The sequence below is a fragment of the Dermacentor silvarum genome, chromosome 4 (genome assembly GCF_013339745.2).
Source record: "Dermacentor silvarum isolate Dsil-2018 chromosome 4, BIME_Dsil_1.4, whole genome shotgun sequence".
Taxonomy (NCBI): Eukaryota; Metazoa; Arthropoda; class Arachnida; order Ixodida; family Ixodidae; genus Dermacentor; species Dermacentor silvarum.
Genome location: NC_051157.2, coordinates 16,500,458 through 16,519,560, shown reverse-complemented (window position 1 = coordinate 16,519,560; position 19,103 = coordinate 16,500,458). Strand labels below are relative to the sequence as shown.

The 19,103-nt window shown below is 45.4% G+C and overlaps 1 protein-coding gene across 4 annotated transcripts in view; it reads right to left on the bottom strand.

Annotated features, from left to right (window-relative positions):
- The window catches only part of LOC119449527 (glutamine synthetase, mitochondrial-like), a 50,013-nt gene extending 36,610 nt beyond the window's left edge, over positions 1 to 13,403 (bottom strand). The window contains exons 1-2 of one of the 4 annotated variants that reach the window (XM_037712713.2): positions 13,051 to 13,403; positions 1,737 to 1,904 (exon numbers count right to left, since the gene is read on the bottom strand). In XM_037712713.2, coding sequence (XP_037568641.1) covers positions 1,737 to 1,904; positions 13,051 to 13,204 — 322 coding nt within the window. In that variant the 5' untranslated portion in view covers positions 13,205 to 13,403. The remainder of the gene's footprint in view (positions 1 to 1,736; positions 1,905 to 13,050) is intronic. The other 3 variants (XM_049665285.1, XM_049665284.1, XM_049665283.1) reach the window with 3 other exon arrangements.
- Between the last annotated feature and the right edge of the window lie 5,700 nt (positions 13,404 to 19,103).

Genomic DNA, 19,103 nt, shown 5'->3' with positions numbered 1-19,103 from the left:
ACTCAGCACAGCGGAGCGTGGCCTCCGCAATTAGCTCTGAAAATGTTTCTGAAGTTGATCGCGGAGGCTGCAATTACGACGCGCTGTACGCGCTGATTTGACTCGGTGACGATTCAGTTACGTGCTTCGTCTTGCGCGTTGTATTAGTGTGTCAGTTACGTGCTTCGTCTTTCGCGTTGTGCTAGCGTGTGCAGCGTAGTGCAGCTTCCATATGCACGACGGTTGCTCATGGTCATCGACGTTGGTAGTCGTGATGGAGGAGACGTGCCACCAGGCGTCAGCGTGGGTGCATCAACGCCTAAGGGCGCTTTAGCCACAAAACACCAATAGACATTATATATCAATGTGCAATAAACATTACACTACTTCTGTGAAGACACGTTTCACTTTCGTGTTCTATACCGATTCCTATATAAGAGGGATCAACCACATTTTTTTGAAACAGCTTTTGTTTTGAGCTTTCTCAATGACTACAAGGGGACACCGCACCGTCCCAGCCATATTCCAGTCCCGAAGTCAACGGCTCCGTCCCAATCATATATAGTATATATCTGTACAAGCACGATAGAACACACCACACAAAGAAAGAACAAGAACTAGTTGATTGAATTCCAAACTCATGGTCGGGGTATCATCATGTTCTGTACGTCTCATAGAGGGAACAATAATTAACTATATCCATTAACAAACTCTTTTCTCTTACCTTTCCTTGTTTGTTTGATGTGCTTCGATATCTTATCACATAAACGGCCTCTCATTATATGCCCCCCCCCCCCCCCCCCCCCGTTGCTTCTCATGAATACGGGGCTGTAAATGGCTACCCCACGTGTGATGGCGAACTTTGTAATTGCAGGCAATATTTATTTCACCTTGCATCACCATTTAATCCCCGCTGTAATTTAAAGTTGTCGACATAGGCTTGCTTCCAACACCTCCAATAGTGAAATAAGTACTTGCAGAGATCTCTCGGCACGTGGAAATATTTTTTTCGGGAGCACTGTCTAATGACAATACGGCGTGTTGCTCTTGCGTCATTGCAGAATTTCTTCGTTTCCTGTGTAATGCCGAATTCCATGTCTTTTTCCCAACTCAGTCAATGCGCTGTTCCGGCGCTCGTCGATGCTGAATTATAACTTCGAAGCATCGTCGTTATGTGAGACTGCAGCATGGCTGCTCCCTGCACAGCTGCAGTTGCACAGCTGCACATTCCAGTCCAGCACAGGCATCACAGCGAGTAGCCGGCGCGAATTTCCTCGCAAACGTGTGTCCCACTTTTGTCGTGTACAGTAGGGCTGCACAACGTGCAACGCTGAGTGGCTCCTTTCTGCCGCCGACTTGGGCCGATCGCGAAGGCGATGCAATATCACATAGCGTATCGAACCGCCAGCTGCCACTAGGGAAGGATGGCGGGAACGGGCGTGCTCTCGTATTTGTGTTTAAGTTGTGATGCGACGTGACGTACGCGCTAAGCGCCTCAAGGGGCTAGCTTGCACGATGGAAAGACTGGTACGGTTGGTCTAATAAGTAGTGAAATGGGCTGTTGCGTTTGAGGACGCTGGTTCAAATCCCACCGTCGCCATGTAGCTGTTTTTTACTGTCTTGTGGTTGAGGGTACCCGGCGGGCGGCGGATGTATACGATGAAACCCAGGGAAGTTGGCCTATAGCTATATGGCAACTCGTTATCCTGTCGTGTCGAACTACGCAATTTTCTTTACAAGAAAGGTGTCATAGTTACCATTTGGTCGTTCGTCCGAGTTGATTACTTCGCAGAGAACCAACTTGTTCCGGCCCTTCAGAAATGGATCCTTAAATAGAGCTACTGGGACGAGGTATAGTTCCGAGTCGACGCCCGCATCTGGCCACTGGTCGGTACCCACACCACAAAACGTAAACCTTGGGCATTCTGGAGAATACAAATAAAGATGAAAGCTGGCTATAAAAAATACTTACTAAGCTGGAGTGAAGTAACGATGGTGCAAAAACTCTTTCTTTTAATCTAAATAAAAGAAAAGTACAGGTTCATTTGTGCGTCAATACAGCAGCCACAGCAGAGTGAACATCAAAACTGAGCACAAATGCTCAGGACCCAAATGTAACTGCTCGCACGACGGTTAAGTGCCAGCTCTCGAGACATGTCAACTCTAGAGCATTGAAGTTCGGGATTCTGCATATTGTAATATATTTATTACAGATAATTTATTTATTCAATATATCGGATTTAAGATTCTGTGTGTGGTAATTTTATGCTAAACGAACCTCAAGAACTAGATCGTAAACCTGGAATTGAGCAGTTCCGAAAAAGCACGTGGCTTAGGCTGGTGCATAAGCACCGGATCAAGTTAAGTAAATTAATATTCTCCAAACGGATGTGTGTTATTGCATCGGTTCGACCCTTCTAAAGAGTGATTTTGTTTTGGTTAATTTGGCCACATCGAAAATTCAAATGGCGGTGTATGAATTAGGGCAGGCAGCCAGGCTGTAAAACGTTTGTCCAACACCACGGGGATAGCTTTCGGCAACCAAGACGGCACATCGACGTGAGGGGCAATATCAGACAATGTGAGGGATTTGTCGCTGTTTCGATGATAATGTCTTCTTAGCGACTTCAGATCGATTTGGGGTTCTTAGGATCTGGGTACATTCCTCTGGTAAATTAGACAATTTGGGGCCTTCTATCAACGGCACGTACGACAATGAAAAAGGCGTCAAAATGCAGCTTGGAACAAAACTATGCATCAAGTTATAGCGTATAGCTATGTACGGAGCAGTAATAATGCGTAATTGGTGAAAGACAGGCCGACGTGAAGCCCAGAAGCGCTCGTTCAAAGTGCGCTCGTGTGAAACCGGAATCATATATAATGTGGCTTTACTCAACGCAAAATGTCCACCGATTCCGGGGATAGTGCAGTCTAATATGTGGGCCAATCCCAAAGGTTGTGCAGTCTAAAAAGAAAGTAAAGAAACGTGAAGGTTAAGTAAAGGTACAGTATTCTGCAGCGTGTTCAGGGGCGGCATGTGCCATGCGTTGCCGTGAGGCGGAAAGTGCGGAAAGCTCTGGCACTTGGATGCCAGCGCATGCGACAGCAGCGCCGGCTCCAACATCCGTCGCATAGGGTTTCCCGACCCCCATTCCTGATGTTGTCAGTAGTGCTGGTTGTGCGCCGCTAGCGTGTGCGTCAAACTTTTTGTTAGTGATTTTTTTTTTGCACTTTATGCAATTCAAACGACGCATTCGTTTAAAATAAAGGCTTGCTTTTCCCTGAGGTGTTCCAGTTTGAATTATACACCGCGGTTGTCTCCGCAATACAAAGATCTAAATGCAATATACAGTTTTGAATTACTTTCATTATCCTACTTTGAAATAACTCATGTGAGTGAAACTTAAAATTATAAATGAATGAATTCTTTAATTTCAAGCTCACTAATTAAATAATTAATTATAACTAAGTGTGCTCTTGGTTTGAATTACTCATTTTCCCTAATATAATTGAGTAATTAGGTAAATAATAATTTAGTTATTAATTACTTTACCTATCTCCAATAGAGTGTTGATCCTGGAAGTTTTAGAAATTAAGCGGCCAGTCTCTGTACATAGTGTCGATGTATTGTTTGAGGGATATCTGCATATGAAAGAGGAGGTTCTCATTGATGTTTTCATTGAAGAATTGCATGTGCATTTCCACAGTTGTTGATTTTCTGCAGCTTAACTATATATAAGCATCAATTTTGACTTCTACGGCTAACTATTGCATAACACTTGATTTCATACTGCCAAATTTTATGTGAAGAGTTGGCTCACTCTCCTTTTCAATATGCTTAGCCTTTTTTAGAGCCCCTCACCCAATACTCCACGTCGGAACACGTGAGGACCTTGAATAATAAAAAGAAAATAAATTAAAGCTACAAACATTCACAAGTGCAACCGGCGCAATGAACCGTTGTTGCAGACAGAGCATGTCAGGGTAAACACGGCGGCTTCCATACAGCTCATACTGAAGTGGCACCACTTGGTGACGTCTACAAAAGGAGCCTCCGCTAGGGTGGCTAGAATTGGGAGGTGTGAAAAGCGGCCGCGGAAACCGGTCCCCAAAGCGCGCCGGTGCCGCAAGGGGCGCTGTACGCGGGGGCGCGGGTACGACTGGAAAACAAGACGACTGGAAAACAGCGAATTAGGTTTTGATTTATCCTACATGCGTAATGGACAAATGGTGCAACAGAAGATCCCTGGACTGATGTACGCAGACGACATTGTGCTACTAGCGGACAATAAAAAAGATTTACAGATACTTGCGAATATCTGTGGGAACGCAGCGACAAATCTAGGCCTTAAGTTTAGCACAGAGAAATCAGGGATTATGATCTTTAATGAGCACACGAGTAACTTCGTGGTGTCAATTCAACAGCAAGTAATACCCATAGTGAAGCAATATAAGTACCTCGGCGTACACATAAACGAAGGAAAGAATTACTCAAGCAACCACCAAGATAATCTGAAAATAAAGGGGAAGCGGAATGCAGCATTAATGAAACACAGAGCACTGTGGGGCCACAATAAGTATGAGGTGGTGCGTGGAATCTGGAAAGGAGTAATGGTGCCAGCGCTAACATTCGCAAATGCCATTATATGCTTAAAATCGGATATATTGGCGGGTTTGGAAGTTAACCAAAGATCAGTAGGCCGGTTGGCTTTGGGAGCACACGGTAATACGACAAATGAGGCAGTGCATGGAGACATGGGTTGGGCCTCTTTTGAAGTCAGAGAAGCACAAAGCAAAATTAGTTTTGAAGAAAGGCTCAGGAACATGGATGAAAATAAATGGGCGGCTAAAGTGCACAAGTATCTCTACATGAAAAGCGTGGACACAGAATGGAGGAAGAGGTCAAGGAAGTTGGCAACCAAGTACAGGATAATCGAAACTGTAAATAGACAACCAGGGGTCATCAGAAAGAAAGTGAGAGAAATAGAGACCGTGAATTGGATGCAAAGAATGGAAACGAAAAGGACAATGGAGATTTACAAGAATGAGAAGAAAGAAATTAGAAGGGAAAATCTGTACGATAACACAAAGGGCAGTGCCTTGCTATTTGAGGCTCGAGCCGGTTGCCTAAGGACGAAAACATATCGGAACAAATATTCGGAATTAGATGAGACATGTGTATGCTGCAGTAAAGATCCAGAGACCACTCAGCACATCCTAATGGAATGCGACGGGATCCACCCAGCGAGAACCGTAGGTAACGTGCAACTCCCAGAAGCGCTTGGGTTTAAAGTGGAAGGAAACATAAACAGATCAGCCGTAGAGATCAGCAAGAGACGATTAGAGTACTGGTGGAAAAAAAGTAGGGAAAAGATGGATGCGACCTGATCTCTTAAAATCATACGCAGCGGTACAAGGTAAATTTTTGAAAAAGAAAAATAATGATAGGTATACAAAAATGCAAGATAAAGAACATGTATAGTATACCTGATTAAATCAAACAGGCTAGGTGACTATTTGTCGCCGCCCCGTTTCAAAGGGGATGCCAATAAATCATCATCATCATCGGGTGCACTGTACGCGGGGTCTATGGAAAACAGGGATGCAGACGAAATCAGCACTGGGAACATACAGAACTTTCAAGCACGAAATTGCCAAAGAAAATATCTACGATAATTCTAGGGGAAGCTCTTTGTTGTTTGAAGCCAGGACAGGAGTATTGCGGACTAAGATGTACCGAGTCAATTACCATGGTATCGACACGTTGTGCGGTGCATGTGGAGAGGAAGAGGAAACGGCTGAACACCTCATACTTTTCTGTAAAGGGCTTAACCCTACAGTGCAAGGCAACGGGGCTGATTTTTTCAAAACATTGGGGTTTAGGGACAGTGGAGGCAAAATAGACTTTAAGCGGGTAGAAATACCCAAACGGAGGTTATCTGATTGGTGGCAAAAATCAAGGCAGGGGTGAAATTTCACCCTCCACAAAGTATACAATATGTTAATAGTCAAGGCTAGGTGGCATGTGCCACCGCCCGAGTTTAAGTTTTCAGCCCCATCCATCCATCCATCCATCCATCCATCCATCCATCCATCCATCCATCCATCCATCCATCCATCCATCCATCCATCCATCCATCCATCCATCCATCCATCCATCCATCCATCCATCCATCCATCCATCCATCCATCCATCCATCCATCATCATCCATCCATCCATCCATCCATCCATCCATCCATCCATCCATCCATCCATCCATCCATCCATCCATCCATCCATCCATCCATCCATCCATCCATCCATCCATCCATCCATCCATCCATCCATCCATCCATCCATCCATCCATCCATCCATCCATCCATCCATCCATCCATCCATCCATCCATCCATCCATCCATCCATCCATCCATCCATCCATCCATCCATCCATCCATCCATCCACCCATCCCATCCATCCCATCCCATCCATCCATCCATCCATCCATCCATCCATCCATCCATCCATCCATCCATCCATCCATCCATCCATCCATCCATCCATCCATCCATCCATCCATCCATCCATCCATCCATCCATCCATCCATCCATCCATCCATCCATCCATCCATCCATCCATCCATCCATCCATCCATCCATCCATCCATCCATCCATCCATCCATCCATCCATCCATCCATCCATCCATCCATCCATCCATCCATCCATCCATCCATCCATCCATCCATCCATCCATCCATCCATCCATCCATCCATCCATCCATCCATCCATCCATCCATCCATCCATCCATCCATCCATCCATCCATCCATCCATCCATCCATCCATCCATCCATCCATCCATCCATCCATCCATCCATCCATCCATCCATCCATCCATCCATCCATCCATCCATCCATCCATCCATCCATCCATCCATCCATCCATCCATCCATCCATCCATCCATCCATCCATCCATCCATCCATCCATCCATCCATCCATCCATCCATCCATCCATCCATCCATCCATCCATCCATCCATCCATCCATCCATCCATCCATCCATCCATCCATCCATCCATCCATCCATCCATCCATCCATCCATCCATCCATCCATCCATCCATCCATCCATCCATCCATCCATCCATCCATCCATCCATCCATCCATCCATCCATCCATCCATCCATCCATCCATCCATCCATCCATCCATCCATCCATCCATCCATCCATCCATCCATCCATCCATCCATCCATCCATCCATCCATCCATCCATCCATCCATCCATCCATCCATCCATCCATCCATCCATCCATCCATCCATCCATCCATCCATCCATCCATCCATCCATCCATCCATCCATCCATCCATCCATCCATCCATCCATCCATCCATCCATCCATCCATCCATCCATCCATCCATCCATCCATCCATCCATCCATCCATCCATCCATCCATCCATCCATCCATCCATCCATCCATCCATCCATCCATCCATCCATCCATCCATCCATCCATCCATCCATCCATCCATCCATCCATCCATCCATCCATCCATCCATCCATCCATCCATCCATCCATCCATCCATCCATCCATCCATCCATCCATCCATCCATCCATCCATCCATCCATCCATCCATCCATCCATCCATCCATCCATCCATCCATCCATCCATCCATCCATCCATCCATCCATCCATCCATCCATCCATCCATCCATCCATCCATCCATCCATCCATCCATCCATCCATCCATCCATCCATCCATCCATCCATCCATCCATCCATCCATCCATCCATCCATCCATCCATCCATCCATCCATCCATCCATCCATCCATCCATCCATCCATCCATCCATCCATCCATCCATCCATCCATCCATCCATCCATCCATCCATCCATCCATCCATCCATCCATCCATCCATCCATCCATCCATCCATCCATCCATCCATCCATCCATCCATCCATCCATCCATCCATCCATCCATCCATCCATCCATCCATCCATCCATCCATCCATCCATCCATCCATCCATCCATCCATCCATCCATCCATCCATCCATCCATCCATCCATCCATCCATCCATCCATCCATCCATCCATCCATCCATCCATCCATCCATCCATCCATCCATCCATCCATCCATCCATCCATCCATCCATCCATCCATCCATCCATCATCCATCCATCCATCCATCCATCCATCCATCCATCCATCCATCCAATCCATCCATCCATCCATCCATCCATCCATCCATCCATCCATCCATCCATCCATCCCATCCATCATCCCATCCATCCATCCATCCATCCGTAAAAGAGTGGAGCAGACGGCGTACTGCGTAGCGCTGCTCGCGCCCGACGAATCTCGCTCGTGCTACTTTGTGCGCACCAGTTCCGAGTAGTAAGTTTTTTTTTCCTTTTTTTTTTCTGAGCTTCTGCACTAACATATGGCACACTGTAATCGTGCAGCTTGTTCTTCTCGGATGCCCGTGAAAGCATGCGCGTCGAGAGGGGACGGAGTGAGACGTGGCGCGCACCAACGAGAAACTGGATTTGATGACGCGGTTCGACACGGCACAAGAGCACCTGATTTAGAAGCGAAAATGTATCAGAGAGCTACACATTCATTCAGATCGTGTTAGGCTCCTCGTTTCAGGGGCAGAAATGTCAGGACACGGATCTTTCTTTACATTCCGCAATGTAAGCATTTAGCCAAGGGTTGAATGCACCACCTTTTTTTTTTCTTTGCGGAAACATGTTCCGCCTAAAGAAGGACTTATCAATAGTGCAAATGAAAGGATATATTAGCTTATGAATTATAGTTACAGCTATAGAGAAATTAACCAAACTTTTATGTCAGGAAAAAGCTTTATTCCAGACTCTCTATTCAAACTTCTCCAGATAGCAACTTACCATTAATTTTAATTCCAATGTACTTTAGTGTCATGCCGTTTTCCCCATTACAATTATGAATCACTGCAACTAATTCAAACCATGTTTTTAATGTTTATTCCCATTGTTAAATGCTTGCCTGCTCCTTCACTGAAACATGTATTTAGACCGGTTACATGCCACTGGTCTCAAAATTGTGCGTACATTTTCTCTGCACACAGGAAAATTGAATTAAAAGAAATCCAGAGCCCTTCCACTATTGTGAAGATGGAAGCCAGCGAAGCTGTGACTATGGTGGGTCTGCTGTAGTGAATATTGCTATAGTGAATTTATATACTATCATTATTGATTATCTTGTTACGTACGGGGGAAAAGACGTAAGCAATATATTTACAGGATATTTACAATAACTGTAGTGGCTGACAAGACGGTAGTTGTTGGTGTCGCCTAGCTCGAGAAATTAAGAGCATCGTCTTCTTTGGAGTAATCGTACACGTCTTCTTCATCAGCCAGTCACAATATTGAGCGTCTTCGGCATGTTCGTCAAAGAGCAAGGACACCGGTGTCTTGTTTTCGCCCGGCGCGATGGCCAAGTAGTGCGTTTGCTGCGTCAAGTCCGCCCGCGACGCCGACAAGATCTCTCCCGCTCCTCCTCTCGGCGGCTCATGCCCACATATCCAGCGCGGGTGTATAAGCCACACGTGATTCCTTTCTTACCTTCCTTCTTTCTTTCTTGCTCTCTTTCTTTCTTTATTGTCCCTGGCTCACACCCGCATATCCAATGCGGGTATGCGCCACACGTAATTTTATTATCGTTAATCATGACGTAACTGACGAGCATGTGATGCTATTGATGTCATGACCTATCAGTCATAATACTCATCCGTTTTGACACCTGTGAGAGCAGCATTCTGGGCAAGTTGGTAATCCATTACTCAAGTATTACTTGAGTAATGGATGTAATGTAATGGAGTAAATGGAATACAAATATTACTTGTATCCATTACTCAATAGTTGAGTAATTGACACCTGTGTTAAGGCACAACTGGGGGGAAACCGCCACGCACATGGAGCCGAAATGCTAATGAGGCTAGTTTTCTTTTTTACAGGCGGACACGATCTTGGGGGTACTAGCCCTTACTAGCTTCGCTGTAAAACACATGCATGCATGCAGGAACAAGTTTATTTGAACTTTGCAGAACTTTTCAAGAGAAGTATACTTTATTCTCTTAGAGTTGCCTGTCAGATCTCGGTATTGCGTGAGCCCACTTTTAAAACACGTCTTTGCACGCCGGTGCTGGGGACAATGATACTTTTTCGGCGGACGACCGGTACCCAGAATTGCACTCAGGAACGAAGCACCAGCGTTCAGTTTTCTTCTTCCTTTTAGTGTGCATCTTTACTACAGCTCATCACAAATGCATGACCCACGTAAAATAAAAATCACGTAACCGATAAAAAAAAAAAAAAACGACGCAGCAGCAACTCCGTGACGCCGCCGCGTTATCCTACAGGTAATCTGCGACGGCGGTGGCGGCACGACCCCGATGATGATGATGATGATGATAATGATGATGATGATGATGATCATGATGATCATGATTTATTGGCATACCCTTTGAAACGGGGCGGCGACAAATAGTCACCTAGCCTGCTTGATTTAATCAGGTATACTATACATGTTCTTTATCTAGCATTTTTATATACCTCTGATTATTATTTTTCTTTTTCAAAAATTTACCTTGTGCCGCTGCCTATGATTTTCAGAGATCAGGTCGTATCCATCTTTTCCCTGCTTTTTTTCCACCAGTACTCCAATCGTCTCTTCCTGATCTCTACGGCTGATCTGTTTGTTTCCTTCCACTTTGAAACCAAGCGCTTCTGGGAGTTGCACGTTACCTACGGTTCTCGCTGGGTGGATCCCGTCGCATTCCATCAGGATGTGCTGAGTGGTTTCTGGATCTTTACTGCAGCATGCACATGTCTCATCTAGTTCCGCATATTTGTTCCGATATGTTTTCGTCCTTAGGCAACCGGCTCGAGCCTCAAATAGCAAGGCACTGCCCTTTGTGTTATCGTACAAATTTTCCCTTCTAATTTCTTTCTTCTCATTCTTGTAAATCTCCATTGTACTTTTTGTTTCCATTCTTTGCATCCAATTCGCGGTCTCTATTTCTCTCACTTTCTTTCTGATGACTTCTGGTTGTCTATTTGCAGTTTCGATTATCCTGTACTTGGTTGCCAACTTCCTTGACCTCTTCCTCCATTCTGTGTCCACGCTTTTCATGTAGAGATACTTGTGCACTTTAGCCGCCCATTTATTTTCATCCATGTTCCTGAGCCTTTCTTCAAAACTAATTTTGCTCTGTGGTTCTCTGACTTCAAAAGAGGCCCAACCCATGTCACCCTGCACTGCCTCATTTGTGGTATTACCGTGGGCTCCCAAAGCCAACCGGCCTACTGATCTTTGGTTAACTTCCAAACCCGCCTATATATCCGATTTTAAGCATATAATGGCATTTGCGAATGTTAGCGCTGGCACCATTACTCCTTTCCAGATTCCACGCACCACCTCATACTTAGTGTGGCCCCACAGTGCTCTGTGTTTCATTATTGCTGCATTGCGCTTCCCCTTTATCTTCAGATTATCTTGGTGGTTGTTTGAGTAATTCTTTCCTTCGTTTATGTGTACGCCGAGGTACTTATATTGCTTCACTATGGGTATTACTTGCTGTTGAATTGACACCACGAAGTAACTCGTGTGTTCATTAAAGATCATAATTCCTGATTTCTCTGTGCTAAACTTAAGGCCACGATTTGTCGCTGCATTCCCACAGATATTCGCAAGTATCTGTAAATCTTTTTTATTGTCCGCTAGTAGCACAATGTCGTCTGCATACATCAGTCCGGGGACCTTCTGTTGCACCATTTGTCCATTACGCATGTAGTATAAATCAAAACCTAATTCGCTGTTTTCCAGTCGTCTTTCTATACCCTTGACGTAAAGCGTGAACAACAATGGTGACAGAGGGCATCCTTGCTTCAATCATTGGTGAATTCCCACCATTTCATTTCCTTTTCTACCTTCCCATACCACTTCATATGTGAACAGCAATAATTGCTGTTCACATCCCCCGATGATGATGATGATTGATGATGATTTATTGGCATCCCCTTTGAAACGGGGTGGCGACAAATAGTCACCTAGCCTGCTTGATTTAATCAGGTATACTACACATGTTCTTTATCTCGCATTTTTGTATACCTTTTTCAAAAATTTAGCTTGTACCGCTGCCTATGATTTTAAGAGATCAGGTCGTATCCATCTTTTCCCTGCTTTTTTTCCACCAGTACTCTAATCGTCTCTCGCTGATCTCTACGGCTGATCTGTTTATGTTTCCTTCCACTTTAAACCCAAGCGCTTCTGGGAGTTGCACGTTACCTACGGTTCTCGCTGGGTGGATCCCGTCGCATTCCATTAGGATGTGCTGAGTGGTCTCTGGACCACTCAGCACATCTGGACCCCGCGCCCCTGCAGCAGCGCCCCTAGCGGCAGCGGCGCACCGAGGGACCCTGTCAGGCAAGGGAAACGCGCCGCGCTTTTCGACCTCCGCCACGGGCCTTCCCTGAACCCACTACCTTCTTCCAGTACACTGTAGTACAATGGCCTCTATTTGTAGGGGTAATATGTTCTGAAGCAGTGTAAGGTGGCGTAGGTGAAGCTAAGGTTACTCAATAGCGCTTGACATCGATGAAAGAAAGACAAGGTCTTCTAGGGGAGCATCTCTTCCCTCTCAAATAACAAACACGGAAGAACATGGAACACCAAACCACATGGTGCACTAATGCGCCCAGAAAGACCTTGTCTTTCTTTGATATCAACCGCTGTTGACTAGCCTTGCTTTTTTTTTTTGCGTGTGTGTTTATGTGCGCTTGTTGCCTGCACTGTAGAAATTACACTTTTTCAATAATTGCTGTTCACATCCCCTTTTACTCTTAGTTTACTTCTGCAGACCTCCCAACTTACGTTTCTACCAAATGTCCACTGAAGGTTAACTCGAGCCTTTGTAAGCGAGGGAGTAGTGACATCTTTGTGACTGGCTGCTGACGCCTTGCGTGGGGCTCAAATGTATGACGTTGCAAAAGTGATGTTACAGATCAAAGGAAACAGCGGCACCTTACCTTCAGGCGAATTCGGTTCGTAGCTGAGCACCCTCATCTTCGATCTGACGTTCTCCAGCGTGGCGTCGACGAAGACGTACGTGCAGAACACTTGGTCGTCAGGTTGCTCGAGGTCCAGATATTTCTTAAAGATGTCCGGTCTTGGAGCTGCCATCGCTAACTTGTTATAGCGCTTTTCGTGAATATCGAATGAAAAGTAATATTTATTCTCAAATTGTACCCACACGGCGTACTCACGGTCCCTCTCTCGAGTGGCCTGGGATAGTGCGTGGCGATTGGAACACGTCAGTCGTGCTGCGAGGCCTTCTGCTAAAAGCACGAAGCTCGAAGTTAGTGGGGCGTTTTATAGCGGTACAAAAATAATAATGGTGAGCGTTTACGAAGCGACTACATTTTGCCTTTTACATTTTGTTTTTTAGACGGAGTTCAACCGACATACGCGTCGCGCGCACACCTGTGGTCACGCAAAACATGCATAGCAATTTCGAAAAGTGGCCGCCGGAAACTGCCAGTTTTATTCGAGAGAGAGAGAGAAATAGAAGAGAGGAAAGACGGGCATTTGCGAGAGAATGTTTGATGGACGTTGACACTGCGTGTGACTCTTTGTGCGCAACTAGTTTGCCGAGGTTCAAACCCATTTACTCTATAGAGTCTATATATATATATATATATATATATATATATATATATATATATATATATATATATATATATTACAGGGTGTTTCAGCGAACACTTTCAAAATTTATTTAAGGTTGCCTGTGGCAGATAGCCCAATTCTAGTTAATGAGCTGGTATACTCGAAGAGGCGGACATTACTTGCACAAAAATTGAAATGCATAATCGGCTAATTAACAAAAATTCACTAATTAAGTTTTTTTACTAATTACATGATGGCCCATATTGCAATTTACAAATTGTAGCCGTGGAGTTCGCAAGGCGGATCCACTTAGAAGGAATTCTCAGGATGACACCAGTTTCGAGATATTAATTCCCGAACTTTGCGGAGAACTGCATTGGCTTTTCAGTTAATTTTGTGCTTCATTGCATAAAGCGACGTTTTGTTAAGAACCTAACTGGAACGCCAATGCATTTCTCCGCAAAGTTCGGGAATTAATATCTGGAAACTGGTGTCATCCCGAGAATTCGTTCCAAGTTGATCCGCCTTGCGAACTCCACGGCTACAATTTGTAAATTACAATATATGGGCCATCAGGTAATTAGTTAAAACCTAATTAGTGTATATCTGTTAATTATTCGATTATGCATTTCAATTTCTTGTGCAAGTAGTGTCCGCCTCTTCGAGTAGACCAGCTCATGAACTAGAATTGTGCTATCTGGCACAGGCAACCTTTAAGAATTTTTGCAAGTGTTCGCTGAAACACCCAGTATATAGTCTTGTCAAATTATCAGCAAAAATTAGGATGCGTACCAGGAAAAAAAAATAACCTAGAACACCTTTTGCGTGGTATTTCATGAATTCGCGATGCCGTATCTCTTTAATCGCTAAACTTTCTGCGCCCTCTTAACCACCCGTGAAATAACAAATATTTTATAGGTGCTAGTGAGTACTCAAATAGAAGGTAAGCTGGGCTTTGAACATTGTGTATACGCAAGGACACTTGGGTGCGCTAGTTCTAAAACTCCATAGAGAATTAAGCGCCGGTTCGGTCTGTTCAGATCAGTTCGCGTTTGAATTTGTGTTGACAGTGTATTCGCCAGGCAGAAACAGCGAGACGACCAAACGGAGAGTCATATACGAGGGTATCAAAAAGTTTTGAGACCAGCTCTGTTATGAAGAACTTCAATTATTTGCGTGTCACCATCAAAATATTCCACTTGCACCGTAACACCCAGCTTTCCTGCCACTTCGCGAATGGAATTAAGTCTTCTTTCCGGAACGCGTACAACGCTTTTTGCGATTCGTGCTTGATTTCAGCTACCGTGTCGAAACAGCCGGGTCTTTAATTTTGGGAAGACAGCCAAATAAGCGGGAGCGAATCCTGGCTTTCAGATCGAGGATCATCACTAGGGACCAGACTTAGACGTACGGGTAAGTTCCTTACACAAAGCAGTGCAAGTCGCAATGTCAAATCCCAACGTCTCCACCACCGAAAAAAAAGGGAAGTCCGCAGCTCAACAAACCTGCATACTCCAGTGGCACAGCCACGGAGTATCACACCGGGAACGTGCTCCCCCAACCCCCGAAAGATTCTGTGTTAATGTATAGGTCAACAAGATGGCGAGTCGGGAGAATTGGTTAAAGTTCATGTTGAACAGATCTTGAAGGCGCATCGGCACACAGACAAAAGGTTCGAGAAAAGCAGACAGCACGGGGCCTGTAAGTGTGGGGCCTGCCCAGACCACCCCTCTCTCGCCCCTTACCCTCTCGGTCCCAAATCCGCCTCATCTGATATCGCGCATTAACTTGTTTATTGCCGAGCCCTTCTTTTTGGCGCAAATAACAGATGGGGTGCAATCTTGTTACACCCGGAGCGGCGTCGCCTACCGCGGCCTTTGCGCGGCGAGCCATGCAGTGAGGCAAAGGGGTTTTCTGTTAGCTACTTCGCCTGTTGTAGAACTACATGTGTGGGCGTGCTTGTGGCCTACTGAAATTAGCGAAGTTTTTTTGTTTAATGGGTGAATATTTACTAGAATAAGTGCCATCGTCATGACAATGGCGGTTTAGCAAGCCGATTTTGTATTTTGGTATGTTTTCGGCTGATATTATAATTGTTCATAATACACTGAAGAGAAAAGACAGTTGCCTCTCATTTTCGGGCATTGAGTATGTCACATCAAGAATCTGTTGTATATCCTTTCTTCTGTATGTGTGTTTTTGTACCTTGTTCGTGTTCATGAACTGGGGGTCAAGGCTCGCTTCAGCCGTATACATGCTTCAGCATGTGAGGCCTGCGACCAGGCTAGCATCCCCCGCTACAATTAAACTGTGCCTATGCTGCTCCCGCGCAGCATAAAATTTGTTGCAGCTATCCGTGGCCTCGGAGATCGCACCGGCGCAAGCACCGTTCTGATCTCGGGGGCCACGATCTATTGTAAAGACCACTCAACATCTCAGAATCTTGCGAATCGCCATAATACGAAATTGACGTTTGTTTAAATAAGAAGAAAGTCCGAACAGCGTTTTTTCGCTTTAAGGGCTGGATGCAAAAAAAAAAAGAAACCATAATGAAAGCAAAATAAAAGTGACGATACGTTCAGTAATAACTGTGCATGATTGAAATTTATTTATAGGCTTTATATAAAATAGAGTACAAATCTAAAATGTTTTTTTTAATCAGCGGGTAAGGCCTACAGGCCGCTGACCGTTGTTTCCGTAGCCCAGGGTTGTGTGGGGACATAAGACCAATGCCCGCCCATTTAGCCCATGCGGCCCAAAGTGATCGTTCCTGCTGACGCGATAAGCGCCAACAGTTATGGCCGCCGATCCCACTCGATGACCCTGAACTGCCGCAACATCGGCGTGAGAAGAACGCAGGCGGTGGGGAGTGAACGCTTCGGGCTGCCTCTTAACAATACGCGACCTCCAACACTATAGGCCCGAAAGAAGACAGCACTCGGGAAGCTACCAACCATCGCGGCGCGGCCTCACTTTGCGCCAAGCACAATATACATCCAAGATAGGGTGCGCGGGCCGCGTATGCGCTGCAGCCACGGCTCAGCTCGAGTAACACTCACGGGCTGTCCCCCCGCTCTCTTGCTTTGCCTTGTGCGCACGAAGTGATCATCTTTATCGGCTCACCCTCGCGCGCTTTCCGATCACACCCGAAGCAAACGGCGCGCGGTGCGCGATAGGAGCTTATCGCGCTTAGACTTATACGGAACACTTAGGCGACGACGAAAATTCACCTGAGTGTCCCTACAATTGATATCGCAATGAAGAGTGAAAAGTTGATCCGCTTCACCTCGCAGCTTTTGGTAGCTCGACAATTTCACGACAATGAGAAGTTTAGAAATTAAGAAAAAACCCGCTTGCGCCACTACAATTGTTTACTATATGTAGGAATGCCTTACAATGCGCTTGCTATGCATCCGCCGATTTAGGTAGGACCGGCCGGCAAACGGCGTTCCGGTGTTTGGATTTAACCGGCAGCCGGCACCTTGAGGGAAAAGCCTGTTGTGCTGGTCTAAAGCCCGACCAGGTGGCAACCTTATCCAAACTACACGATAGCCCATGCTTCGTCTCTTGTCCCTCCCGTTTCGCTTCTAGCGCTCGATAGGCGACGCAAGTATTCTAGAGCTGCTATAACTCTGGACAGCTTGAGCGTGAGATGCCCAAGGCTAGTCCTGAATACCTGCTGCGGTTGCTGCTGCTGTCACCAACTGAATAATGTAGCTCACCGAAACGACACACTCGGGGGTCTCCAGTAAGTCGGTTTATTCAAGATAAGACGCGTGCATTTGTTACATGGGAATTGCTGGGCGCATGCGCCGTGCTTGCCATAAAGCGTGCGGCACTGGACGCTATACGAAACATAATGCCTCTTGAGGACAACGTCTTCCTTAGCGAGCTACCGCCACTTTTTTGTATTAGGGGTCTGGGTCTAGCCCTGTCAAAACTAACAACCGATTTCAATAATGACAACAAAAGAGCACCTATACTTTGTGCTCGGCGTAAGATGAGACTAAGTGATTACCGATTTTACCATCTATTTCATGTGTCATGACGCAGAGCAAGTATCACGGGCGAATTAGAATCGAATCAGGCAGCCTCGGTGCTGCCACGTTGTTGCGCGAACATGGTATATGGCGGAGCGTTCCGGTAAACTTATACCGGAGACCGCTAAACTCCGCAGCATGCGCAGTCTTGGCAGCCAGTATACGGTAACGTTCGTGCTATACGGTAACGCTCTGTTAAAACTGTCTAATAAATAAACCAACTGCACCGTCCGGATACCGCAACTGTCACGGAGTCCTTAGCAGAGGCCCATAGGTGACCTTGTTTGCGACTCATCATGTGGTTAGCATGAAACGAGAACGAGGTCATTTCTTGATAAGGAGGTTCGCATGCTCGCCCGACGGTAATGCATAAACAGTCTCATTACTCATTGTCATCTGCTAAGGACGGTAACAGCTGAGTTTTTCAAACGGGCCAGTTAATGGTTTTCTTAGTGAACTCGTCGGAGTTCATTGCGCTGCAACAATCTGGAGCGTTTCGATTTTGCATGACAGAAAGTGGCCAAGAATTCCTCGGATTACAGGGTTGAAGTCTTGAATTAGGATTTGTTAGGTGACTCTTTCTGTTAGAAGGATAATTAATATGTATTTCATTGTTTATTACAAACAGCAATTCCGAGACCGTGCAGGAGGGACGAAAAATGAACACAGTGAACAAAATCTGGAATGAGTTATACAACTAAATAAAGCAAACATTTGCGCACAAACAAAAGAAGCATAGCCAAGCAAACGTGATTAAAACAGTCGGAAACATAAATTACACAGCTGTGTAAAAACAGCCCTATGCGCACAAAGCAATAGCAAACACAACGCGTACATTGCAGATAAGAGCATGGCGTTAGCATCCATGAAGTTTTAATAAAATGGTTACATGTTTTTTTTGTTTTTCAGAATCAGGAATGCCACGTTCCGCAATAGCATCGGAAGGCACTGCGTTCCTTTCGCTTATGGTTCTTCGAAAAAATACGTATTTGAAAATGTTAGTATGCACGATGTATGGTGCCAGGCCGTGATTATGACTATGCCTGGTCTGCCGTGAAAAAGTGGTAGAAAGATATGTATCAGGCGATTGGTAATAAACTGCCGCGTGTGAAGCGAGAAAATAAAACTTGAGCCTGGCTATAGCTCTGCGCTGTTCTAAAAGCGGAATATCAATTACTATAGTCATCAGTGATGAAGGCTACTCAAGATTCTTATAGGCGTTATAGATGAATAGTACTGCTCTTCTATGAATAATTTCAACTTTATAAATGTCCTTCCTAAAATACGGGTCCCAGGCAGCACATGCGTACTCCAGACGGGGTCAAATAGTGAAAGTATTGAAGGCAAGAAGTGTTATCGTGACTCTTAGGTGC